Source organism: Mustelus asterias, unplaced genomic scaffold, assembly GCF_964213995.1.
Source record: "Mustelus asterias unplaced genomic scaffold, sMusAst1.hap1.1 HAP1_SCAFFOLD_188, whole genome shotgun sequence".
Classification (NCBI taxonomy): domain Eukaryota; kingdom Metazoa; phylum Chordata; class Chondrichthyes; order Carcharhiniformes; family Triakidae; genus Mustelus; species Mustelus asterias.
Genome location: NW_027590184.1, coordinates 795,218 through 823,181, shown reverse-complemented (window position 1 = coordinate 823,181; position 27,964 = coordinate 795,218). Strand labels below are relative to the sequence as shown.

The 27,964-nt window shown below is 56.0% G+C and overlaps 2 protein-coding genes across 2 annotated transcripts; one reads left to right on the top strand and one right to left on the bottom strand.

Moving 5' to 3' along the window:
• Positions 1-2,101: 2,101 nt before the first annotated feature.
• LOC144485345 (uncharacterized) lies at positions 2,102-13,018 on the top strand. The gene is made up of 3 exons (XM_078203544.1): positions 2,102-2,343; positions 8,972-9,273; positions 12,548-13,018. The coding sequence occupies exons 1-3, from the start codon at positions 2,124-2,126 to the stop codon at positions 12,560-12,562; spliced, it is 537 nt and encodes a 178-aa protein (XP_078059670.1). The 5' UTR covers positions 2,102-2,123; the 3' UTR covers positions 12,563-13,018.
• Positions 13,019-21,412: 8,394 nt separating this feature from the next.
• Positions 21,413-27,165, bottom strand: LOC144485350 (uncharacterized). The gene is made up of 2 exons (XM_078203547.1): positions 27,002-27,165; positions 21,413-25,558 (listed from the first exon to the last, which is right to left on the bottom strand). The coding sequence occupies exon 2, from the start codon at positions 25,523-25,525 to the stop codon at positions 23,753-23,755; it is 1,773 nt and encodes a 590-aa protein (XP_078059673.1). The 5' UTR covers positions 25,526-25,558; positions 27,002-27,165; the 3' UTR covers positions 21,413-23,752.
• Positions 27,166-27,964: the final 799 nt, after the last annotated feature.

Here is a 27,964-nt window from a genome sequence, read left to right as displayed (position 1 = left end):
CGAATCCCTACAACCAACCAGGTCTTAAAGAGACAGACAATGTGGGTGGAGGGAGCATCAAACACAGGTTAAAGAGATGTATATTGTCTCCAGACAGGACAGCCAGTGAGATTCTGCAAGATCAGGGGGAAAGCTGTGGGGGTTACTGATAATGTGACATAAATCCAACATCCCGGTTTAGGCCGTCCTCATGTGTGTGGAAGCAGAAACTGATGGCCAAGTTCCGCACACATAAGGACGGCCTAAACCGGGATGTTGGATTTATGTCACACTATCAGTAACCCCCACAGCTTTCCCCCTGATCTTGCAGAATCTCACTGGCTGTCCTGTCTGGAGACAATACACATCTCCTTGACCTGTGCTTAATGCTCCCTCCACCCACATTGTCTGTATCTTTAAGATCTGGTTGGCTGTCAGGATTCGCATTCTAATCAGTATTCTGTCACTTGATTCTGTGTCTCTGTGCACTGTTTGAGAGCACATTTCCACTCCATCTGACGAAGGAGCAGCGCTCCGAAAGCTTATGGTATTTGCTACCAAATAAACCTGTTGGACTTTAACCTGGTGTTGTGAGACTTCTTACTGTGTTTACCCCAGTCCAACGCCAGCATCTCCACATCATTATTATACCTTTCCAGGATCTGTTTCCCTATCTACTCCTCAACATCCCTGTTACTATTGGGCGGCCTATAGAAAACACCCAGTAAAGTTATTGAGCCCTTCCTGTTCCTAACCTCCACCCACAGAGACTCCATAGACAATCCCTCCATGGTGTCCATCTTTTCTACAGCCGTGACACTATCTCTGATCAACAGTGCCACTCCTACACCGAGGGAGGGAGGGAGGGAGTGAGGGAGGGATTGGAACAGGAGGATGAGAATTGTAGGGGCTGGAGGAGGTTACAGAGATAGGGAGGGAGGGGGCGTGGGAGGGATTCGAACAGGAGGATGAGAATTGTACGGGTTGGAGGAGATAACAGTGATAGGGAAGGAGGGAGGGAGGGATTTGAACAGGAGGATGAGAATTGTAGGAGCTGGAGGAGGTTACAGAGATTGGGAGGGAGAGAGCGAGGGAGAGATTGGAACAGGAGGATGAGAATTGTAGGGGCTGGAGGAGGTTACAGAGATAGGGAGGGAGGGGGCGTGGGAGGGATTTGAACAGGAGGGTGAGAATTGTAGGGGCTGGAGGAGGTTACAGAGATAGGGAGGGAGGGAGCGAGGGAGGGATTTGAACAGGAGGATGAGAATTGTAGGGACTGGAGGAGGTTACAGAGATAGGGAGGGAGGGAGCGAGGGAGGGATTTGAACAGGAGGATGAGAATTGTAGGGACTGGAGGAGGTTACAGAGATAGGGAGGGAGGGGGCGTGGGAGGGATTTGAACAGGAGGGTGAGAATTGTAGGGGCTGGAGGAGGTTACAGAGATAGGGAGGGAGAGAGCGAGGGAGGGACTTGAACAGGAGGATGAGAATTGTAGGGACTGGAGGAGGTTACAGAGATAGTGAGGGAGGGAGCGAGGGAGGGATTTGACCAGGAGGATGAGAATTGTAGGGGCTGGAGGAGGTGACAGAGATAGTGAGGGAGGGAGCGAGGGAGGGACTTGAACAGGAGGATGAGAATGGTCGGGGCTGGAGGAGGTGACAGAGATAGTGAGGGAGGGAGCGAGGGAGGGACTTGAACAGGAGGATGAGAATTGTAGGGACTGGAGGAGGTTCCAGAGATAGTGAGGGATGAGGCGAGGGAGGGATTTGAACAGGAGGATGAGAATTGTAGGGGCTGGAGGAGGTTACAGAGATGGGGGGAGGGAGCAAAGGAGGGATTTCAACAGGAGGGTGAGAATTGTATCAATTTATACTGCACAAGAAGAGATTGGGTGGCCAGCAGACTTTGACCATGCAGCTGTTGCCATGGCGAGTGTACCAGTTGACAGAGACCAACAGTTAACTGCCAAGCATTATTTGGAATTTCAAGCGCATGAGGAATGAACCAGCGAATGGTTGTCACTCATCCTATCCTGCTAATGTTTTGTTCTGATGGAAATTTGTCTTTGATTGACTGCAGATCCGCTGTCGAAGCCAGAGTTAATCATGAATGTGAAATCTGGAACATATTGGAAAGGGGATTCCATGCGGATGACGTGTGAGGGAGATGTAGCAGAGCCAGAGGGGCTGTATTTCTTTTATCGAGAAAGGCAGGCGGCCCGTTCCAGGGTGTCCTCGAAATCTCAGACTGTTGACATTGGGGGTGAAGACCGAGAGGGATCCTACCGGTGCAGGTATGCACTGCCAACACCAGGGAAATGGTTCCAGTCTCCTTTCAGTGATTCTGTCCAAGTGAAAGAGATCGGTGAGTGTCCAGCGATTGTCGAGCAGTATCATTGTTGAGGAGGAATCTGTATCTTGCAAAACCTAGTGGAGTTAAGGGGATAGGGTCTGGGTGGGATTGTTGTCAGTGCAGACTCGATGGGCCGAATGGTCTCCTTCTGCACTGTAGAATTCTATGGATTCTACCCGTCCAGTTTCCACTCTATTGCAAATGGCGATGTCAACATTGGACACGTTGCTGCACAGATTCCCATACTGTGGAATTGTGTAGTTTTAGGATCACACAATGCCTGCAGTGGAGGAGACATCTTCCGGACCATCGCGTCCCCACCGACTCGCTGACTGATAATCTTACGTAGGCCCCCTCCCCTGCCCTATCAGTGTAATCCACCTAACCCGCACATTTTTGGCTGTGGGAGGAAACCAGAGCACCCGAAGGAAACCCACGCAGACACGGGGAGAATGTGCAAACTCCACACAGACAGTGACCCGAGGTCGGGAATCGAAGCCGGGTCGCTGGTGCTGTGAGGCAGCAGTGCTAACCACTGTGCCACCGAGCCACCAATAGTCAACGTCATTGGAAAGAATGGATACGGAGAGCGGAACTGTGCACGGTGCTCCCAGTGAGGTCTAACCGAGGGTTACAGAGACTGGAACTGTGCACGGTGCTCCCAGTGTGGTCTAACCGAGGGTTACAGAGACTGGAACTGTGCACAGTGCTCCCAGTGTGGTCTAAACGAGGGATACGGAGACTGGAACTCTGCACGGTGCTCCCAATGTGGTCTAACCGAGGGATACAGAGACCGGAAATGTGCACAGTGCCTCCAGTGTGGTCTAACCGAGGGATACGGAGACCGGAACTGTGCACAGTGCTCCCAGTGTGGTCTAAACAAGAGATACGGAGACTGGAACTGTGCACGGTGCTCCCAGTGTGGTCTAACCGAGGGTTACAGAGACTGGAACTGTGCACGGTGCTCCCAGTGTGGTCTAACCGAGGGATACGGAGACCGGAAATGTGCACAGTGCTCCCAGTGTGGTCTAAACGAGGGACACGGAGACTGGGACTGTGCACGGTGCTCCCAGTGTGGTCTAACCGAGGGATACGGAGACTGGAACTGTGCACGGTGCTCCCAGTGTGGTCTAACCGAGGGATACGGAGACCGGAACTGTGCACGGTGCTCCCAGTGTGGTCTAACCGAGGGATACGGAGACTGGAACTGTGCACGGTGCTCCCAGTGTGGTCTAACTGAGGGGATACGGGGACTGGAACTGTGCACGGTGCTCCCAGTGTGGTCTAACCGAGGGATACGGAGAGTGGAACTGTGCACGGTGCTCCCAGTGTGGTCTAACCAAGGGATACGGAGACTAGAACTGTGCACAGTGCTCCCAGTGTGGTCTAAACGAGGGACACGGAGACTGGGACTGTGCACGGTGCTCCCCGTGTGGTCTAACTGAGGGATACAGAGACCGGAACTGTGCACGGTGCTCCCAGTGTGGTCTAACCGAAGGAAACAGAGACTGGAGCTGTGCACGGTGCTCCCAGTGTGGTCTAACCGAGGGATACGGAGACTGGAACTGTGTATGGTGCTCCCAGTGCGGTCTAACCGAGGGATACGGAGACTGGAACTGTGCACGGTGCTCCCAGTGTGGTCTAACCGAGGGATACGGAGACTGGAACTGTGCACAGTGTTCCCAGTGTGGTCTAACCGAGGGATACGGAGACTGGAACTGTGCACGGTGCTCCCAGTGTGGTCTAACCGAGGGATATGGAGACTGGAACTGTGCACAGTGCTCCCAATGTGGTCTAACTGAGGGATAGGGAGACTGGAACTGTGCACGGTGCTCCCAGTGTGGTCTAACCGAGGGATACGGAGGCCGGAACTGTGTATGGTGCTCCCAGTGCGGTCTAACCGAGGGATATGGAGACTGGAACTGTGCACAGTGCTCCCAGTGAGGTCTAACCGAGGGATACAGAGACGGGAACTGTGCACGGTGTTCCGAGTGTGGTCTAACCGAGGGATACGGAGACCGGAACTGTGCACGGTGCTCCCAGTGTGGTCTAACCGAGGGATACGGAGACCGGAACTGTGCATGGTGCTCCCAGTGTGGTCTAACCGAGGGATACGGAGACTGGAACTGTGCACGGTGCTCCCAGTGTGGGTCTAACCGAGGGATACAGAGACCGGAACTGTGCACGGTGCTCCCAGTGTGGTCTAACCGAGGGATACTGAGACCGGAACTGTGCACAGTGCTCCGAGTGTGATCTAACCGAAGGACACGGAGACTGGAACTGTGCACGGTGCTCCCAGTGCGGTCTAACCAAGCGATACGGAGACCGTAATTGTGCACAGTGCTCCGAGTGTGGTCAAACAGAAGGATACGGAGACTGGAACTGTGCACGGTGCTCCCAGTGTGGTCTAACCGAGGGATACGGAGGCTGGAACTGTGCACGGTGCTCCCAGTGTGGGTCTAACCGAGGGATACTGAGACCGGAACTGTGCACGGTGCTCCCAGTGTGGTCTAACGAAGTGATACGGAGACCAGAACTGTGCACGGTGCTCCCAGTGTGGTCTAATCGAGGGATACGGAGACTGGAACTGTGCATGGTGCTCCCAGTGTGGTCTAACTGAGGGGATACGGGGACTGGAACTGTGCACTGTGCTCACAGTGTGGTCTAACCGAGGGACACGGAGACTGGAACTGTGCACGGTGCTCCCAGTATGGGTCTATCCGAGGGATACGGAGAGTGGAACTGTGCACGGTGCTCCCTGTGTGGTCTAACCGAGGGATACGGTGACCGGAACTGTGCAGGGTGCTCCCCGTGTGGTCTAACCGAGGGATACAGAGACTGGAACTGTGCACGGTGCTACGAGTGTGGTCAAACCAAGGGAAACAGAGCCTGGAACTGTGCACAGTGCTCCCAGTGTGGTCTAACTGAGGGAGAGGGAGACTGGAACTGTGCAGGGTGCTCCCAGTGAGGTCTAACCGAGGGATAGGGAGACTGGAACTGTGCACGGTGCTCCGAGTGTGGTCTAACTGAGGGATAGGGAGACTGGAACTGTGCACGGTGCTCCCAGTGTGGTCTAACCGAGGGATACTGAGACTGGAACTGTGCACAGTGCTCCGACTGTGGTCTAACCGAGGGATACGGAGACCGGAACTGTGCACGGTGCTCCCAGTGTGGTCTAACCGAGGGATAGGGAGACTGGAACTGTGCACGGTGCTCCCAGTGTGGTCTAACCGAGGGATACGGAGACTGGAACTGTGCACGGTGCTCCCAGTGCGGTCTAACCGAGCGATATGGAGACCGGAATTGTGCATAGTGCTCCGAGTGTGGTCTAACCGAAGGATACGGAGACTGGAACTGTGCACGGTGCTCCCAGTGTGGTCTAACCGAGGGATACGGAGACTGGAACTGTGCACGGTGCTCCCAGTGTGGGTCTAACCGAGGGATACAGAGACTGGAACTGTGCACAGTGCTCCCAGTGTGGTCTAACCGAGCGATATGGAGACCGGAATTGTGCATAGTGCTCCGAGTGTGGTCTAACCGAAGGATACGGAGACTGGAACTGTGCACGGTGCTCCCAGTGTGGTCTAACCGAGGGATACGGAGACTGGAACTGTGCACGGTGCTCCCAGTGTGGGTCTAACCGAGGGATACGGAGACTGGAACTGTGCACGGTGCTCCCAGTGTGGGTCTAACCGAGGGATACAGAGACTGGAACTGTGCACAGTGCTCCCAGTGTGGTCTCACCGAGGGATATGGAGACTGGAACTGTGCACAGTGCTCCCAGTGTTGTCTAACCGAGGGATATGGAGACTGGAACTGTGCACGGTGCTCCCAGTGAGGTCGAACCGAGGGATAGGGAGACTGGAACTGTGCACGGTGCTCCCAGTGTGGTCTAACCGAGGGATACGGAGACTGGAACTGTGCACGGTGCTCCCAGTGGTCTAACCGAGGAATACGGAGACCGGAACTGTGCACGGTGCTCCCAGTGTGGTCTAACTGAGGGATACGGAGACCGGAACTGTGCATGGTGCTCCCAGTGTGGTCTAACCGAGGGATACGGAGACTGGAACTCTGCACGGTGCTCCCAGTGTGGTCTAACCGAGGGATACAGAGACTGGAACTGTGCACAGTGCTCCCAGTGTGGTCTCACCGAGGGATATGGAGACTGGAACTGTGCACAGTGCTCCCAGTGTTGTCTAACCGAGGGATATGGAGACTGGAACTGTGCACGGTGCTCCCAGTGAGGTCGAACCGAGGGATAGGGAGACTGGAACTGTGCACGGTGCTCCCAGTGTGGTCTAACCGAGGGATACGGAGACTGGAACTGTGCACGGTGCTCCCAGTGGTCTAACCGAGGAATACGGAGACCGGAACTGTGCACGGTGCTCCCAGTGTGGTCTAACTGAGGGATACGGAGACCGGAACTGTGCATGGTGCTCCCAGTGTGGTCTAACCGAGGGATACGGAGACTGGAACTCTGCACGGTGCTCCCAGTGTGGTCTAACAGAGGGATACGGAGACCGGAACTGTGCACGGTGCTCCCAGTGTGGACTAACCGAGGGATATGGAGACTGGAACTGTGCACAGTGCTCCAACTGTGGTCTAACCGAGGGATACGGAGACCGGAACTGTGCACAGTGCTCCGAGTGTGATCTAACCGATGGATATGGAGACTGGAACTGTGCACGGTGCTCCCAGTGTGGTCTAGCCGACGGATACGGAGACTGGAACTGTGCACGGTGCTCCCAGTGTGGTCTAGCCGACGGATACGGAAACTGGAACTGTGCACAGTGCTCCCAGTGTGGGTCTCACCGAGGGATACGGAGACCGGAACTGTGCAGGGTGCTCCCAGTGTGGTCTAACCGAGGGATATGGAGACTGGAACTGTGCACAGTGCTCCCAGTGTGGTCTAACCGAGGGATATGGAGACTGGAACTGTGCACGGTGCTCCCAGTGAGGTCTAACCGAGGGATATGGAGACTGGAACTGTGCACGGTGCTCCCAGTGTGGTCTAACCGAGGGATACGGAGACTGGAACTGTGCACGGTGCTCCCAGTGGTCTAACCGAGGAATATGGAGACCGGAACTGTGCACGGTGCTCCCAGTGTGGTCTAACCGAGGAATATGGAGACCGGAACTGTGCACGGTGCTCCCAGTGTGGTCTAACTGAGGGATACGGAGACCGGAACTGTGCATGGTGCTCCCAGTGTGGTCTAACCGAGGGATATGGAGACTGGAACTGTGCACAGTGCTCCCAGTGTGGTCTAACTGAGGGATACGGAGACCGGAACTGTGCATGGTGCTCCCAGTGTGGTCTAACCGAGGGATACGGAGACTGGAACTGTGCACAGTGCTCCCAGTGTGCTTCTAACCGAGGGATACGGAGACTGGAACTGTGCATGGTGCTCCGATTGTGTCCTGCCAAGATTTAATAGATTACTTCCCTTTGGCTGTTCAGTTCCACCCTGGTGGAAATAAATCCCAGGGCTGTGTTTCCAGTTTAATTCTCTGATCTATATGTAAGTGCCTCTCTGTGTCACTGTCACACCCAGATTCCACAGCCCTGTGAATGAACCTCATTGAGATTCCGATTGACTATCCCCGGATTATGTGTCACCCTGAAACCTGCAGGAAAAGTTAAGCGTCTCCAACTTGTCTCAACACAAGTTCAGTCAATATTTCCCCGGGTTCGTCATTCAGATGGAGATTAGAGCCACAAATGTCTCTCACAGGAATATCATTTGTTGGAACAACAACTGGGGTTTCTTGACTGCTTCATAGTCCCTGGACGTATTTCTCTACTCACTCCAAATCCCATTCACCCCCTCAGCAACCCCCCACCCCACTCGCTGACCCCACACTGACCCTGCTCCTGCAAAACCTCCACTTTCAAATTCTCATCCTCCTGTTCAAATCCCCCCCTCGCTCCCTCCCTCCCTATCTCTGTAACCTCCTCCAGCCCCTACAATTCTCATCCTCCTGTTCAAATCCCTCCCTGTCTCTGAAACCTCCTACAACCCTCCGAGATCTCTGCGCTCCTCCAATTCTGGCTTCTCGAGCATCCCGATTCCCATCACTCCGCCATTGGCAGCCATGCCTTCAGCTGCCTGGGGGGACCTTAAGCTCTGGAACTCCCTCTGTAAAGCTCTCCATCCCTCTGTGTTTCTCTCCCTCTATCGCTGTCCCTCTCTTTGTCGGTCACACTCTTTCTCTCTGTCTCTCTCCCTCTACTTCTCTTTTGTTTGTCACAAACTCTCTCTGTTTTGCTTTCTCTCTGTCTCTCTCTCTCTGTCTGTCCCTGTCTCTCTCTTTCAGTCTCTCTCTCTCTCTATCTCTCTCTTTCTCCCTCCCTGTCTCTCTTTCTCTCTCTCTGTCTCTCTCCTTCTCTCCTACTTTAAGAGGCTCCTTAAATCCTCCCTCTCTAATTGAGTTTTCTGCCGTCTGTCCCCGATATCTCCTCCCGAGGCCCGTGTCGATCAGGGTGGGGCTGCTATGTCGCTGTGGTGAGGTTTTAGTACCAGATGGCCCTGTCTCGATGCCAATCGTGTGGCTCCGAACTGCTGTGACCCAACGCTGCGGCTAGTACCTGGAACGGCGACATCTCCAAACTGACCAGGTTATGTCTTGTCCCGACCCGCAGGCGACCTTCCAAAACCCAGCCTCGTCCTCCAAGGAGAGGATAAGGTGTTCCGAGAAGGGGAGTCAGTCTTCATCACCTGCGAGGCTCCCCCCGACGAACAGGGACACAAGTTCGACTTGTATCGGGGTCTAGACAGGAGACCAGTGCTGACCCAGAAAGCGGGAGCCACCAGTCTGTCCGTAACCTTTGACCTCCAGAACGTCACACGCAGCGGCAACGATCCCTATCGATGTGCCTATCGGAGGCAGGAGGGAGAGAAGAGATTCTCCGCACAAAGCGATCCGCTCATGATTAATTCATATGTAAGTCACTTAAAACTACAATTAATATTTCACAATTCATAGCACAACTCTGTATCTAACCCCGTGCTGAACCTGTCCTGGGAGTGTTTGATGGGGACAGTGTAGAGGGAGCTTTACTCTGTATCTAACCCCGTGCTGTACCTGTCCTGGGAGTGTTTGATGGGGAGAGTGAGGAGGGAGCTTTACTCTGTATCTAACCCCGTGCTGTCCCTGTCCTGGGACTGTTTGATGGGGACAGTGTGGAGGGAGCTTTACTCTGTATCTAACCCCGTGCTGTCCCTGTCCTGGGAGTGTTTGATGGGGGACAGTGTAGAGGGAGCTTTACTCTGTATCTAATCCTGTGCTGTACATGTCCTGGGAGTGTTTGATGGGGACAGTGTAGAGGGAGCTTTACTCTGTATCTAACCCCGTGCTGTACCTGTCCTGGGAGTGTTTGATGGGGGGCAGTGTAGAGGGAGCTTTACTCTGTATCTCACCCCGTGCTGTACCTGTCCTGGGAGTGTTTGATGGGGACAGTGTAGAGGGAGCTTTACTCTGTATCTAACCCCGTGCTATCCCTGTCCTGTGAGTGTTTGATGGGGACAGTGTAGAGGGAGCTTTACTCTGTATCTAACCCCGTGCTGTCCCTGTCCTGGGAGTGTTTGATGGGGACAGTGTAGAGGGAGCTTTACTCTGTATCTAACCCCGTGCTGTCCCTGTCCTGGGAGTGTTTGATGGGGACAGTGTAGAGGGAGCTTTACTCTGTATCTAACCCCGTGCTGTCCCTGTCCTGGGAGTGTTTGGTGGGGACAGTGTAGAGGGAGCTTTACTCTGTATCTAACCCCGTGCTGTACCTGTCCTGGGATTGTTTGATGGGGACAGTGTAGAGGGAGCTTTACTCTGTATCCAACCCCGTGCTGTACCTGTCCTGGGAGTGTTTGATGGGGGACAGTGTAGAGGGAGCTTTACTCTGTATCCAACCCTGTGCTGTACCTGTCCCGGGAGTGTTTGATGGGGGACAGTGTAGAGGGAGCTTTACTCTGGGTCTAACCCCGTGCTGTACCTGTCCTGGGAGTGTTTGATGGGGGACAGTGTGGAGGGAGCTTTACTCTGTATCTAACCCCTTGCTGTACCTGTCCTGGGAGTGTTTGATGAGGACAGTGTGGAGGGAGCATTACTCAGCATCTAACCCTGTGCTGTACCTGTCCTGGGAGTGTTTGATGAGGACAGTGTGGAGGGAGCATTACTCAGCATCTAACCCTGTGCTGTACCTGTCCTGGGAGTGTTTGATGGGGACAGTGTGGAGGGAGCTTTACTCTGTATCTAACCCCGTGCTGTACCTGTCCTGGGAGTGTTCGATGGGGACAGTGTGGAGGGAGCTTTACTCAGTATCTAACCCCGTGCTGGACCTGTCCTGGGAGTGATTGATGGGGACAGTGTAGAGGGAGCTTTACTCTGTATCTAATCCCGTGCTGTACCTGTCCTGGGAGTGTTTGATGGGGACAGTGTAGAGGGAGCTTTACTCTGGGTCTAACCCTGTGCTGTACCTGTCCTGGGAGTGTTTGATGGGGTCTGTGTAGAGGGAGCTTTACCCTGTATCTAACCCCGTGCTGTACCTGTCCTGGGAGTGTTTGATGGGGACAGTGTAGAGGGAGCTTTACTCTGTATCTAACCCCGTGCTGTCCCTGTCCTGGGAGTGTTTGATGGGGACAGTGTAGAGGGAGCTTTACTCTGTATCTAACCCCGTGCTGTCCCTGTCCTGGGAGTGTTTGATGGGGACAGTGTAGAGGGTGCTTTACTCTGTATCTAACCCAGTGCTGTACCTGTCCTGGGAGTGTTTGATGGGGACAGTGTAGAGGGAGCTTTACTCTGTATCCAACCCCGTGCTGTACCTGTCCTGGGAGTGTTTGATGGGGGACAGTGGAGAGGGAGCTTTACTCTGTATCCAACCCCGTGCTGTACCTGTCCCGGGAGTGTTTGATGGGGGACAGTGTAGAGGGAGCTTTACTCTGTATCTAACCCCGTGCTGTCCCTGTCCTGGGACTGTTTGATGGGGTCAGTGTAGAGGGAGCTTTACTCTGTATCTAACCCCGTGCTGTCCCTGTCCTGGGACTGTTTGATGGGGACAGTGTGGAGGGAGCTTTACTCTGTATCTAACCCCGTGCTGTACCTGTCCTGGGAGTGTTTGATGGGGACAGTGTAGAGGGAGCTTTACTCTGTATCTAACCCCGTGCTGTACCTGTCCTGGGAGTGTTTGATGGGGACAGTGTAGAGGTAGCTTTACTCTGGGTCTAACCCTGTGCTGTACCTGTCCTGGGAGTGTTTGATGGGGTCAGTGTAGAGGGAGCTTTACTCTGTATCTAACCCCGTGCTGTACCTGTCCTGGGAGGGTTTGATGGGGACAGTGTAGAGGGAACTTTACTTTGTATCTAACCCCTTGCTGTACCTGTCTTGGGAGTGTTGGATGAGGACAGTGTAGAGGGAGCTTTACTCTGTATCTAACCCCGTGCTGTACCTGTCCTGGGAGTGTTTGATGGGGGACAGTGTAGAGGGAGCTTTACCCTGTATCTAACCCCGTGCTGTACCTGTCCTGGGAGTGTTTGATGGGGTCAGTGTGGAGGGAGCTTTACTCTGTATCTAACCCCGTGCTGTACCTGTCCTGGGAGTGTTTGATGGGGACAGTGTGGAGGGAGCTTTACTCTGTATCTAACCCCGTGCTGTACCTGTCCTGGGAGTGTTTGATGGGGACAGTGTGGAGGGAGCTTTACTCAGTATCTAACCCTGTGCTGTACCTGTCCTGGGAGTGTTTGATGGGGACAGTGTAGAGGGAGCTTCACTCTGTATCTAACCCCGTGCTGTACCTGTCCTGGGAGTGTTTGATGGGGGACAGTGGAGAGGGAGCTTTACTCTGTATCTAACCCCGTGCTGTCCCTGTCCTGGGAGTGTTTGATGGGGACAGTGTAGAGGGAGCTTTACTCTGTATCTAACCCCGTGCTGTCCCTGTCCTGGGAGTGTTTGATGGGGACAGTGTAGAGGGAGCTTTACTCTGTATCTAACCCTGTGCTGTACCTGTCCTGGGAGTGTTTGATGGGGGACAGTGTAGAGGGAGCTTTACTCTGTATCTAACCCTGTGCTGTACCTGTCCTGGGAGTGTTTGATGGGGGACAGTGTCGAGGGAGCTTTACTCTGTATCTAACCCTGTGCTGTCCCTGTCCTGGGAGTGTTTGATGGGGACAGTGTGGAGGGAGCTTTACTCTGTATCTAACCCTGTGCTGTATCTATCATTCTCTTGCAGTTTGGATGCCAGTAAGGCTGGTCGAGCACCTTTTATTGCAGGGAAAATGGAAAACATTCGGGGAAAACGATCAGACTGTGCGCATACTCTTCGGCGAGATGGAATGAGCGAGGTTTTTCCTGCGCACATTCATTTTGGGTTTCCACATTCTACAGACCTCACTTTAAAGCTTGCACCTCACGGATGCTCTGCAGCGGGTGGAGTTATCCATTCGGCCCATCATGGCCCCATGCTACCCCATTAAATACGATCTTGGCCGATCTTGGGTTTTGATTCCCATTTTCCCGCCCACGTCTTCCCTCCATGTCCCTGAATTCCCTCCCCATCCCCGAGGGACCAAAAGTCCCGTCGATCCCAGTCATTGACGATGGAGGAGCCACAGTGCTTTGGGGCAGAGACTTCCAGCGATCCACAACCCCGTGAGTGCAGAGATTCACTCCGTATCTCGATCCCAAATGATCACCATCCCCCCGATCCCCAACCCCCCCCGAGACTGTATAACCCCCCCGATCCCCACCCCCAAGACTGTGTAACCCCCCCAATCCCCAACCCCCCCGAGACTGTATAACCCCCCCGAGACTGTGTAACCCCCCCGATTCGCACCCCCGAGACTATGTAACCCCCCCCCAATCCCCAACCCCCCCGAGACTGTGTAACCCCCCCCGATCCCCACCCCCCGAGACTGTGTAACCCCCCCGATCCCCAACCCCCCCGAGACTGTGTAACCCCCCCGATCCCCACGCCCTTCGAGACTGTCACCCCCCAATCCCCACCCCCCTGAGACTGTGTAACCCCCCTGATCCCCAACCCCCCCGAGACTGTGTAACCCCCCGATCCCCACCCCCCCCCCCCCCCGGAGTCTGTGTAACCCCCTGGATCCCCAACCCCCCCCTAGACTGTGTAACCCCCCGACCCCCTCCCACTCCCGAAACTGTGTAACCCCCCACCCTCCCTGAGACTGTGTAACCACCCCGATCTCCACCCACCCCTGAGACTGTATAACCCCCCACCTACCCCCCAATCCCCAGACTGTGTACCCCAATCACCTCCCCAATCCCTCCCCCACACCCCCATCCCCCTCCCCGTGTTGTAGATTCCCCTTGCCCAGTGGGAAACAGTCTCTCAGGGTCCCTCCCTCCCTCCCTCTCAAACCCCCTCAGAGTTTTACAGCTTTCAACCAGATCGCCTCTCGTTCTTCAAATCTCCCGGAAATATCAACTGGATTTACTCAGGATCTCATCGTAGGATCCCACCTCCCCCCCCCCCGCAGCTCCCCGCTCCCCCCCCCCATCCCAGGGACCAATCGAGTGCCCCTTCGCTGTGAGGCTCCAATGTCAGTCTATCCTTTGTGAAATGTGGAAACCAAAACTGGGTCCAGTGTCCCAGACGTGGCCTCATTAACACCCTGGAGAATTGTAGCCAGATTTCTCTATCCCGGCCATCCAATCCTCTTTGCAATAAAGGCCAGCATTCGCCTTCCTGACCGCTTGCTGCAGCCACACACTAACTCTCGGTGTTCCTCATACCCCCACAAAGTCTGAAAAGAGAGAGAGAATCTGGTGAACTGTGTGATGACAATAATCTCTCCCTCAATGTCAACTAAACGAAGGAGATAGTCATTGACTTCAGGAAGTGTACTGGAGAACATGCCCCTGTCCCCATCAATGGGGATGAAATGGTCGAGAACCTCAGGTTTTTAGGTGTCCGGATTCTGTCCTGGTCCCCCCATGCCAACACTATAGTTAAGAAAGCCCCACCAATGCCTCTATTTTCTCAGGAGACTGAGGAAATTCAGCATGTCAGCTATGACTCTCACCAACTTTTACAGATGCACCATAGAAAGCATTCTTTCTGGATGTATCTCAGCTTGATATGGCTCCTGCTCTGCCCAAGACCAGAAGAAACTACAAAGGGTCGTGAATGTAGCCCAATCCATCACGCAAACCAGCCTCCCATCCATTGACTCTGTCTACACTTCCCGCTGCCTCAGGGAAAAGCAGCCAACATAATTAAGGACCCCACACATCCCAGACATTCTCTCTTCCACCTTCTTCCTTCGGGAAAAAGATACAAAAGTCTGAGGTCATGTCCCAGCCGACTCAAGAACAGCTTCTTCCCTGCTGCCGTCAGAATTGTGAATGGACCTACCTTATATGAAGCTGATCTTACCCTACATCCCAGCTACGATTGTAACACTATATTCTGCACCCTCTCCTTTCCTTCGCCCATATGTACTCTATGAACAGTATGTTTTATCTGTATAACATGCGAGAAACAATACTTTTCATTGTATCCCAATACATGTCACAATAATAAATCAAATCAAATCAAATCAAATATTGTAGGAAGGACAGAATTACTCGGGAGTGACAGTGCACAGGAGGTTCACAAGAATATTGCCAGGGCTAAAAAAAAAGTGTAGCTATGAGGAGAGATTGGATAGGTTGGGGTTATTTTTCTTGGAACACAGAGGCTGGGGGGATAACTCAATTGGGGGGTACAAAATTATGAGGGTAAGAGATTGAGTGGACAGGATAAAATTGTTTCACTTCGTGGAGAATTCTAGAACCTGGGGACATAGATTCAAGACAAGTGGCAAAAGGTGCAGATGAGACATGAAAACAAAGAACAGGCACAGGGACAGGCCCTTCGGCCCACCAAACCTGTGCTGACACATGACATCTTTCTAAACTAAAGACCTTTTGCCTCTACGTATATCCCTTCATTCCCTGCCTATTCACGTATCTGATGTGGAGATGCCGGCGTTGGACTAGGGTAAACACAGTAAGAAGTCTAACAACACCAGGTTAAAGTCCAACAGGTTTATTTGGTAGCAAAAGCCACTAGCTGATGGTGTTCTCACGTGAGATGATGGCATCTCATTGGAGACAATACATATCTCTTTAACCTGTGCTTAATGCTCTCTCCACTCACATTGTCTGTACCTTTAAGACTTGATTAGCTGTAAAGACTCGCATTCCAATCATTATTCATGTAAATTGAGTTTGTGTCTCTGTGCCCTGTTTGTGATCAGAACTCCCACCCACCTGACGAAGGAACAGCCTGTTCTGAAAGCTAGTGGCTTTTGCTACCAAATAAACCTGTTGGACTTTAACCTGGTGTTGTTCGACTTCTTACTGTATTCATGTATCTGTCAAGATGCCTCTTAAACGTTGCTATTGCATCTGTTTCTACCACCTCCTCTGGCAGTGCATTCCAGGGACTTACCACCCTCTGTGTAAAACAAGTTGCTTCTCACATCTCCTTTAAACTTTCCCCCTTTTACCTTCAACCTATGTCCCCCAGTAATTGACATTTCTACCCTGGGAAAAAGACACTGACTGACCATTCTACCCTTGCATCTCAGTTTTGTAAACTTTTATCAGCTCGCCCCTCAGCCTCCGACGTTCAAGTGAAAACAAACCAAGTTTGTCCGATCTTTCCTCAGAGCGAATACCCTCCAAACCCGGCCACATCCCGTGAACCTTTACTGTACTTTCTCCAAAGCTTCCACATCCTTCTGCTAGTGTGGCGACCAGAACCGTCCGCAATATTCCAAATGTGGCCGAACTAAAGTTCTATACGGCTGCAACAAGACGTGCCAATTTTTCCATTCTACCTGTGCACTTGCTTTCAGTGACTGATGGGAGTGATTTCCCAGTCCATTGCCATTCTCTCTGCCATTCTGTTTTACCTTCTGAAGAGGAGAGCTTCACACTGATCTAGATTACACTGTCACATGCTCCTTCTGCCTGTCTGAACCATTTGAAGCCTCTGAACCTTCCCACTCAAGTTTCAGTGACACCTCCCTGTGGTAGAACCACATTTCCTTCAGATCTTCGTTCGCAGGAACGGGCTCTGTAGATTTCACAGCCCCCGCACCCCCGCCCCCCGTCTCCTGGGCAAGCAGGTGACTGGCCAAGGTGAAGAGAATCATTCGTTTTTTTGAACGCAGCGAGTTGTTGTGATCTGGAAGGCGCTGCCTGAAAGGGCGGCGGAAGCAGATTCAACAGGAACTTTCCAAAGGGACAACTGGAGAAATACTCGATGGGCAAAGATTTTGGAGAGGGGGGGGGGGTTAGTAGTATCGCACGTTGACAGAGCAGGAACTCTGATGATGGGCTGAATGGCCTCTTCCTGTAGCTGTCCTCACTTTAAACCTCAGTTTCATCAGGTAATGGTATGGATGTGTTAGGGTGTGTATTAACTCCCTTGTCACACCTTCTGCACGCACGGCATTAGTTTTGCGAGTAAACTGCATTAATATTTGGCATTTGGGTCGAGAGTATATACATCTACCCCCGACAGTGCAGCACTCCCTCAGGACTAGCACCGGGGGGGGGTTGGGGGGGTGTTGGCCTCGGCGCTCCAGTCTCCGTATCCCTCGGTTAGACCACACTGGGAGCACCGTGCACAGTTCCAGTCCCCGTATCCCTCGGTTAGACCACACTGGGAGCACCGTGCACAGTTCCAGTCTCCGTATCCCTCGGTTAGACCACACTGGGAGCACCGTGCACAGTTCCAGTCTCCCTATCCCTCGGTTAGACCACACTGGGAGCACCGTGCACAGTTCCAGTCTCCATATCCCTCGGTTAGACCACACTGGGAGCACCGTGCACAGTTCCAGTCTCCGTATCCCTCGGTTAGACCACACTGGGAGCACCGTGCACAGTTCCAGTCTCCGTATCCCTCGGTTAGACCACACTGGGAGCACCGTGCACAGTTCCAGTCTCCCTATCCCTCGGTTAGACCACACTGGGAGCACCGTGCACAGTTCCAGTCTCCGTATCCCTCGGTTAGACCACACTGGGAGCACCGTGCACAGTTCCAGTCTCCGTATCCCTCGGTTAGACCACACTGGGAGCACCGTGCACAGTTCCAGTCTCCCTATCCCTCGGTTAGACCACACTGGGAGCACCGTGCACAGTTCCAGTCTCCGTATCCCTCGGTTAGACCACACTGGGAGCACCGTGCACAGTTCCAGTCTCCGTATCCCTCGGTTAGACCACACTGGGAGCACCGTGCACAGTTCCAGTCTCCGTATCCCTCGGTTAGACCACACTGGGAGCACCGTGCACAGTTCCAGTCTCCGTATCCCTCGGTTAGACCACACTGGGAGCACCGTGCACAGTTCCAGTCTCCGGATCCCTCGGTTACACCACACTGGGAGCACCGTGCACAGTTCCGGTCCCCGTATCCCTCGGTTAGACCCACACTGGGAGCACCGTGCACAGTTCCAGTCTCCCGATCCCTCGGTTAGACCACACTGGGAGCACCGTGCACAGTTCCGGTCTCCGTATCCCTCGGTTAGACCACACTGGGAGCACCGTGCACAGTCCCAGTCTCCGTATCCCTCGGTTAGACCACACTCGGAGCACCGTGCACAGTTCCGGTCTCTGTATCCCTCGGTTAGACCACACTGGGAGCACCGTGCACAGTTCCAGGGTCCATATTCGGTTAGACCACACTGGGAGCACCGTGCACAGTTCCGAGGTCCGTATCCCTCGGTTAGACCGCACTGGGAGCGCCGTGCACAGTTCCGGGCTCCGTATCCCTTGGTTAGACCACACTGGGAGCACTGTGCACAGTTCCGGGGTCCATATCCTTCGGTTCGACCACACTGGGAGCACCGTGCACAGTTCTGGGGTCCATATCCCTCGGTTCGACCACACTGGGAGCACTGTGCACAGTTAGAGAATCCATTTCCCTCGGTTAGACCACACTGGGAGCACCGTGCACAGTTAGAGAATCCATTTCCCTCGGTTAGACCACACTGGGAGCACTGTGCACAGTTCCGGGGTCCATATCCCATGGTCAGACCACACAGGGAGCACTGTGCACAGTTCTGGAATCCATATCCCACGGTTAGATCGCACTGGGAGCACCGTGCACAGTTAGAGAGTCCATGTCCCTCTGTTAGACCACACTGGGAGCACTGTGCCCAATTTTGGGGTCCATATCCCTCGGTTAGACCACACTGGGAGCACCGTGCACAGTTCTGAGGTACATATCTCTGGGTTAGACCACACTGGGAGCACCCTGCACCGTTTCAGGGTCCATATCCCTCGGATATACCACACAGGGAGCACTGTACACAGTTCCGGGGTCCATATCGCTCGGTTAGACCACACTGGGAGCACCGTGCACAGTTCCAGGGTCCATATCTCTTGTTTAGACCACACTGGGAGCACCGTGCACAGTTCCAGTCTCCGTATCCCGCGGTTAGACCACACTGGGAGAGCGTGGGATCCGTTCCCTCGGGGAGAATTGGGACTCGCTCCCACGGGGAGAGCGTGGGACTCGCTCCCACGGGGAGTGGGGATGAGTGTGGGACGCGCTTCCACGGGGAGTGGGGAGATCGTCGGACTCTCTCCCATGGGGAGTGGGGAGAACGTGGGACTCGCTCCCACGGGGAGTGGGGAAATCCTGGGGCTTGCTCCCATGCGGAGTGGGGATAACTTGGGACTCGCTCTCACAGATTGGGAGAGTGTGGGACTCCCTGTCACGGGGAGTGGGGAAAACGTGGGAATCACTCCCACGGGGAGTTGGATGATTGTGGAACTCGCTCCCACGGGGAGTGGGGAGAAGGTGGGACTGGCTCCCACGGGGAGTGGGGAAAACGTGGGACTGGCTCCCACGGGGAGTGGGGAAAACGTGGGACTGGCTCCCACGGGGAGTGGGGATGAGTGTGGGACTGGCTCCCATGGGGAGAGTGTCGGACTCTCTCCCACAGGGAGTGGGGAGAATGTGGGACTCGCTCCCACGGGGATTGGGAGAGTGTGGGACTCCCTGTCACGGGGAGTGGGGAAAACGTGGGAATCACTCCCACGGGGAGTGGGATGATTGTGGAACTCGCTCCCACGGGGAGTGGGGAGAAGGTGGGACTGGCTCCCACGGGGAGTTGGGAAAACGTGGGACTGGCTCCCACGGGGAGTGGGATGATTGTGCAACTCGCTCCCACGGCGGGGTGGGGAGATCATCGGACTCTCTCCCACGGGAAGCGGCGAGAACGTGGGACTCGCTCCCACAGGGAGTGGGATGATTGTGGAACTCGCCCCCACGGTGACTGGGGATGAGTGTGGGACTCGCTCCCATGGGGAGAGTGTCGGACTCTCTCCCACAGGGAGTGGGGAGAATGTGGGACTCGCTCCCACGGGGAGTGGGGATAACTTGGGACACGCTCCCACGGGAAGTGGGGAGAACGTGGGACTTGCTCCCACGAGGATTGGGAGAGTGTGGGACTCCCTGTCACGGGGAGTGGGGAGAACGTGGGAATCGCTCCCGCGGGGAAAAGGTGGGACTTGCTCCCACGGGGAGTGGGGAGAATGTGAGACTCGCTCCCACGGGGAGTGGGGAGAACATGGGACTCGCTCCCACGGGGAGTGGGGATAATGTGGGACTCGCTCCCATGGGGAGTGGGGAGAACATGGGACTCGCTCCCACGGGGAGTGGGGAGAGTGTGGGACTCGCTCCCACGGGGAGAGGGGGGAGAGTGTGGGACTCGCTCCCACGGGGAGTGGGGAGAGTGTGAGACTCGCTCCCATGGGGAGTGGGGAGAATGTGGGACTCGCTCCCACGGGGAGTGGGGATAATGTGGGACTCGCTCCCACGGGGAGTGGGGAGAACGTGGGGCTCACTCCCACGGGGAGTGGGGAGAATGTGGGACCCACTCCCACGGGGAGTGGGGAGAGTGTGGGACTCGCTCCCATGGGGATTGGGAATGTGGGACTCGCTCCCACGGGGAGTGGGGAGAGTGTGGGACTCGCTCCCACGGGGAGTGGGGAGAGTGTGGGACTCGCTCCCACGGGGAATGGGGAGAGTGTGGGACTCGCTCCCACGGGGAGTGGGGAGAGTGTGGGACTCGCTCCCACGGGGAGTGGGGAGAGTGTGGGACTCGCTCCCACGGGGAGTGGGGAGAGTGTGGGACTCGCTCCCACGGGGAGTGGGGAGAGTGTGGGACTCGCTCCCACGGGGAGTGGGGAGAGTGTGGGACTCGCTCCCACGGGGAATGGGGAGAGTGTGGGACTCGCTCCCACGGGGAGTGGGGAGAACATGGGACTCGCTCCCACGGGGAGTGGGGATAATGTGGGACTCGCTCCCATGGGGAGTGGGGAGAACATGGGACTCGCTCCCACGGGGAGTGGGGAGAGTGTGGGACTCGCTCCCACGGGGAGAGGGGGGAGAGTGTGGGACTCGCTCCCACGGGGAGTGGGGAGAGTGTGAGACTCGCTCCCATGGGGAGTGGGGAGAATGTGGGACTCGCTCCCACGGGGAGTGGGGATAATGTGGGACTCGCTCCCACGGGGAGTGGGGAGAACGTGGGGCTCACTCCCACGGGGAGTGGGGAGAATGTGGGACCCACTCCCACGGGGAGTGGGGAGAGTGTGGGACTCGCTCCCACGGGGATTGGGAATGTGGGACTCGCTCCCACGGGGAGTGGGGAGAGTGTGGGACTCGCTCCCACGGGGAGTGGGGAGAGTGTGGGACTCGCTCCCACGGGGAATGGGGAGAGTGTGGGACTCGCTCCCACGGGGAGTGGGGAGAGTGTGGGACTCGCTCCCACGGGGAGTGGGGAGAGTGTGGGACTCGCTCCCACGGGGAATGGGGAGAGTGTGGGACTCGCTCCCACGGGGAGTGGGGAGAGTGTGGGACTCGCTCCCACGGGGAATGGGGAGAGTGTGGGACTCGCTCCCACGGGGAGTGGGGAGAGTGTGGGACTCGCTCCCACGGGGAATGGGGAGAATGTGGGACTCACTCCCACGGGGAGTGGGGAGAATCACTCATTTTCACTTTCGATAAATGCTCAGCTTTGCGAAACAAGGACGGAGAGAGAGATGAGGATGGGGAAAGACACAAGAGATAAAGTGACAGCATTTGCAACTTCCTTTAATATTAACAGACAATGGCGCGCACACAGAAACAGCATTTACACCAACATCTCCGCTTCACCACATCTTCACAGCTCAAGATTCCCTGTTCATCCAACGCTCACTCAGATTTTCACAGGAACCTAACAGAACTCCACATCTATCCTGTCCCCCATCAAACACTCCCAGGACAGGGACAGCACGGGGTTAGATATAGAGTAAAGCTCCCTCTACACTGTCCCCCATCAAACACTCCCAGGACAGGGACAGCACGGGGTTAGATACAGAGTAAAGCTCCCTCTACACTGTCCCCATCAAACACTCCCAGGACAGGTACAGTACGGGGTTAGATACAGAGTAAAGCTCCCTCTACACTGTCCCCATCAAACACTCCCAGGACAGGTACAGCACGGGGTTAGATACAGAGTAAAGCTCCCTCTACACTGTCCCCATCAAACACTCCCAGGACAGGTACAGCACGGGGTTAGATACAGAGTAAAGCTCCCTCTACACTGTCCCCATCAAACACTCCCAGGACAGGGACAGCACGGGGTTAGATACGGAGTAAAGCTCCCTCTACACTGTCCCCATCAAACACTCCCAGGACAGGTACAGCACGGGGTTAGATACAGAGTAAAGCTCCCTCTACACTGTCCCCATCAAACACTCCCAGGACAGGGACAGCACGGGGTTAGATACAGAGTAAAGCTCCCTCTACACTGTCCCCATCAAACACTCCCAGGACAGGGACAGCACGGGGTTAGATACAGAGTGAAGCTCCCTCTACACTGTCCCCATCAAACACTCCCAGGACAGGGACAGCACGGGGTTAGATACAGAGTGAAGCTCCCTCTACACTGTCCCCATCAAACACTCCCAGGACAGGGACAGCACGGGGTTAGATACAGAGTGAAGCTCCCTCTACACTGTCCCCATCAAACACTCCCAGGACAGGGACAGCACGGGGTTAGATACAGAGTAAAGCTCCCTCTACACTGTCCGCCATCAAACACTCCCAGGACAGGGACAGCACGGGGTTAGATACAGAGTAAAGCTCCCTCTACACTGTCCCCCATCAAACACTCCCAGGACAGGGACAGCACGGGGTTAGATACAGAGTAAAGCTCCCTCTACACTGTCCCCATCAAACACTCCCAGGACAGGGACAGCACGGGGTTAGATACAGAGTGAAGCTCCCTCTACACTGTCCCCATCAAACACTCCCAGGACAGGGACAGCACGGGGTTAGATACAGAGTAAAGCTCCCTCTACACTGTCCCCCATCAAACACTCCCAGGACAGGTACAGCACGGGGTTAGATACAGAGTGAAGCTCCCTCTACACTGTCCCCATCAAACACTCCCAGGATAGGTAGGGAATGGGAGAAAGATGGACGGAGTGCGCGAGAGAGAGAGAGGCAGAGAGAGGGAGCCCAGGGGTTGGCGATAAACATTAACTCTGGCACATCCTGCCCAATGCAGACAGTTACAACAAAGCACATAGAATTGGGAACACGTCAGGCCTCAGGGTTCATGGATGTCATGCACAGGGAGCAGGCGGGCACGGGAGTAGCACGGACTCACACTCTCGGAGGGAGTCTTTCAGATCATGCAACGTCCCATTCGAGTCCCCCCCGCCATTGTGTCTCCGACCGCTGACGATCTTCCCCTTCCTGCTCCACAGCACCCTGCGATCCTCGCTCGAGGGTGCTTCATCTGCGTGGATCATTGGGGTTGGGGGGGGTGGGGTGGGCGCTCCTCTGAAAGCAGCAGCAGATTCCCTCAGTACTCCAAACTTGCAAAGTCCATGGACTCCTATAGTGTGAGGCTCCAAACTTGTAAAGTCCACCGATTCCCTGTGAAGTTCTATCTTTCAACATCCGTGGAAATTCCAGTTTGACATTTGCTAATGAGGTGGGGGGAGGGGGTGGTGGGGGCAGGGGAGGAGGGTGGTGGTGGTAGCATCTGCATGCCAACTCCACTTTCCTGCCTGCTTGTCATTGAGGAACACGGGCAATGGGCTTTCAAAACTTCAGTGGCCCAAAGGAGCGGACCCCTAGGAGCATCCGATTCCCTCAGCTCCAAACTTGTAAAGTGTGAGGAAATCGTTACGGCTAGCCCGTGTTCCCGCAAGGGTGGGATTATGAGGAGGGGGCTCTGGACCCCTCAGCTCTATGGTGCAGCCTCCGAGCTATCAAGGGGTGGGTGGGGAAACGCAAAGGACACTGATCATTTTTTTACGGGGGAGGCGCGATGGCGTGGAGGGTGAGCTGTGCACATTGACGTCAAAGTGGGTGGGGTTGGCGGCCTAGGCCGCTCGAGGGGGGTGATGCTGGTCCTCAGAAGGTCTGCACCAGCTGGACGGTGGGCAGAGCCTGCACGGTGTGTATGATCTGGATGGTGGGCAGCGTCTGGAGCCCCTGGAGGGTGGGAGCGGGGGCCGCCGGTGGGGCCGCTGCGGGGGGTTGAGCCGGGGGTTCGGTGGCATGGGTGCGCAGGTGGCGCTGCAGGTAGGAGGCCACGGCGAAGGACTTGGCGCAGACGGGGCAGGCGTGCGGGCGCTGCGCCGAGTGGGTGCGTCGGTGGAGCAGCAGGTTGGACGAGTGGGTGAAGGTCTTGCCACACTCGCCACAGGCGTAGGGTCGCTCGCCAGTGTGGGTACGCTGGTGCTGCCGCAGGTTGGAGGACTGGGCGAAGGCCTTGCCGCACAGCTGGCAGGGGTAGGGCCGGGCCCCGGTGTGGAGGTGCCGGTGCCGCGAGAGGCTGGAGGAGTTGCGGAAGGCCTTCCCGCACTCCGAGCAGGCGTAGGGCCTCTCCCCAGTGTGCTGCCGCAGGTGGTACTGGTAGTGCGAGGACCACTTGAAGGTTAGACCGCATAGGGCGCAACGAAAGACGCGTGCGCCCGTGTGCACACGCTGGTGCACACCGAGCAGCGACGCCCGCTTGAAGGCCTTCCCGCACTCGGAGCACTTGTAGGGCCTCTCCCCGGTGTGCCCACGCTGGTGGTAACGGAGGCCCGAGGAGCCCTTGAAGGCCTTGCCGCAGTCAGCGCACTGGTAGGGGCGGCCCCGACCAGAGGCCTGTGGTGTGGCGGGAGCGAGGGGGGCCGGAGGAGGGGGAGTGGGAGGAGGGGGCGGGGGAGGGGGAGGTGGGGCAGCGCAGGTCACCTCAGCCTCGGCCTGCACCAACCGCTGCTCGGCCGTGTGCCCGCGCTGGTGGGCCAGCAGGCCGGCCAGCTGGGCAAAGCTGCGCTCGCAGATGGCGCACTTGAAGGGCGTCTCGTCCCCGGGGCTGGGGGCCGGAGGGGGCAGCTGACAGACAGCCTCCACCACCACCTCGCCGGCCACCGCTGGCGAGGCCTCCTCGTCTTCCAGCTGCGGTGGGGTGCCCTCCTCGCTGGTGTGGCAGCGCAGGTGCCGCTGCAGGTACGCCGGGGCGGCAAAAGACTTGGCGCAGAGGGGGCACCGGTGGGCGCGCTGACCCGCATGGGTGCGTCGGTGGAGCAGCAGGTTGGAGGAGTGAGTGAAGGCCCGCCCGCACTCCCCACAGCGGTACGGCCGTTCGCCCGAGTGGGTGCGCTGGTGCTGCCGCAGGTTGGCCGATTGGGCAAAGGCCTTGCCGCACAGCTGGCAGGGGTAGGGCCGGGCTCCGGTGTGCACCCTCCGGTGCCGCGAGAGGCTGGAGGAGTTGCGGAAGGCCTTCCCGCACTCCGAGCAGGCGTAGGGCCTCTCCCCGGTGTGCTGGCGCAGGTGGTACTGGTAGTGCGAGGACCACTTGAATGTTAGACCGCACAGGGCGCAACGAAAGGCCCTCCTCCCTGTGTGGACGCTCTGGTGCACGGCCAGCAGCGATGCCCGCTTGAAAGCCTTCCCGCACTCCGAGCACTTATAGGGCCTCTCCCCTGTATGCCCGCGCTGGTGGTACAGCAGCGCTGACGAGCCCTTGAAGGCTTTGCCGCATTCTGAGCACTTGTAGGGCCTCTCTCCGGTGTGGCTGCGCTGGTGGTGTGCCAGTCTTGATGACCACTTGAAGTTCTTGCCGCACTCCAGGCACTGGTAGGCTTGCGCGCCAGGCGTGCCCCGGCTCCCAGTCGAAGTCTCGCTCTCCGCCATCCTTCCCCCCGAACGATTAGTCCCAATTCGGCTCTGTGGAGGAGACAAAAGATAGAGAAAAAAAAGAGAACAACCCCCGTCAATTTGGTCAATGACATCTACGCCAAGCTCATACGCACCCCCATTTGCTGCCTTACTGCCGATTGGCTCTGAGCTCCAACTTCCTCATGATCCCATTAATCCTCAACAATCATGCCAACCCACCCGATGATGTTTCTGATTAGCCCAAGTCCTGACTTCCCAATTGGCCAACCTCGCCACGCCAATCTGCCCCACACTTCCCAAGCCTCTCCCAACCTCTAACTTCCCAAAAATCCGATTGGTTGACATTAACCACGCCATCCTGCCTTCCCACCCCACGCTCAATTAGCTTAGAGCCCTAACCCTGGAGCGGCACAACTGGCCAGATGGTGGCAGGCCCAAAAAAACGCAACATCCATTCCCCCACCCACCCACCCCACGAATCCTCCATTCGTGTTCCTGCTGGCTCCCCTCCCCACGCGAATAAACTACCAATCCATTGAATCCCTACAGGGCAGAAGGAGGCCATTTGGCCCATTGAGTCTGCACCCGAAATGATCCCATCCGGGCCCTATCTCAGTAACCCCACATATTTACTGAGCTAATCCTCCTGACAGTAAGGAACAATTTAGCATGGCCAATCCACCTAACCTACACATCTTTGGACACTAAGGAACAATTTAGCATGGCCAATCCACCTAACCTACACATCTTTGGACACTAAGGGGCAATTTGGCATGGCCAATACCCCTAACCTACACATCTTTGGAATGTGGGAGGAAACCGGAGCACCCGGAGGAAACCCACGTAGACACGGAGACCAACATCAAAGGCCATTTGGCAAACGGTGGATGGGTGGGAGACCCAACTGTCTCTTTCGGCTGTCCTTTTAAGCCATCCCGTCCACTAAGGAACAATTGAGCATGGCCAATCCCCCTAACCTGCTCATCTTTGGACATTAAGGAGCAATTTAGCATCGCCAATTCCCCTAACCTACACATCTTTGGAACGTGGGAGGAAACCGGAGTACCCGGAGGAAACCCATGCAGACACGGGGACCAACATCAAAGACCATTTGGCAAACGGTGGGGAGACCCAACGATCTCTTCCGGCTGTCCTTTTAAGCCACCATGTCCCAAATTGGCATCGGTGGAGCTCCCCCTACAAATGGAACGGTGGCAACAAAATGGCTGACCCGTTGCCCGCTTTGCCTTCCCCGTTGGTCAACAGCGGATTGCGGTGGGGGGGGGATGATAATGTGTAAATAAATGTTTAAAAATGCTACACTTTGGTGACATTTGCTTGGGGTGGGGTGGATGGACAATTGGCATTTTTTGTGGGGGGGGTGTCAGATTTAAGGGGGTTGCCTGCCCCTTTAAGAAGGTGACGTTCCCCCCCCCTCCGTGCCTCCCCTCCCCCACACCCGGGACCCCCCCCGACCAATCAGCTGCCGACCTGAGGCGCGCTCTCAGCCGTCTCCCCGGCAACCCGGTGGAGGGAAGGGTGCCAGGCGCGCGACTGCCCCAACGGTCGCCGATTCGAATTCCAACGGTTTTTCCTCGAGGCCTAACGGCCGCTCCTCGATCCCGGCCAGCTGCGCCACTGCACCCCCGCCCAGCAACAACCTCCAACCTCCTCGCCTATTGGACACCCGCCGTCGGGCCGACCACCTCATTGGTCGGCCTGTCGGCCATTGCCGTAATGTGATTGGTCGGCGCCAGAGCGCGCTCCCCATTGGTCGACTCGCCCTGCCGCGATTGGTCAGCCAATCCCCCACCCCCTCTGATTGGTTTGCGTTCCTCCTCGCCTTCTGATAGGTCGGGCCGATGAGCTGGAGGGCGGGGCCGGAGCTTCGCTTCTCCAATCAGTGGCCGCCTTTCATGAAGCGTCCCCGAGCTCCTTTGACAACGCTCATGCCATTGGCCCGTTTTATAATCTGGCTTCAGAAGGGCCAAAGGACCATTCCGCTCCCACCCAACCCCCTCCCGGGGAATAGGGAGTCCATTGAGTTTCGGTTCCCCCCTGTGGGCCGCTTTGGAAGGATTTTTTTTGGGAGGGTTAGCCAACTGGCCTCTTTCTTGACCTTTGACCCCTGGACTCAGGCCCCAGGAATGGCCATGTCCATTTGCCCCCCCACTGCAGCTCATGATGCATTGGGGTGGTGGGTACGTTGTTGTCCGCTGCCTACAACGGCCAATGTCCAAGGAGCCGAATTGACTACCAAAATGGCCGCCAAGGGGGGGGGGGGGCGGTCAAGCCAATAGCGCGCAGAGACAAATAGAATGGGGTTGGGCGTGATGGGGCAGCTCTTCTTCCAGCCTAATGTCCACGATGCACATACTTCTCAGATTCCTGGCCCCCTTATGCCCATTCTCGCCCCCATTCCTGTCCCTCTGGCGGCTGTGCCTCCTCGTACCC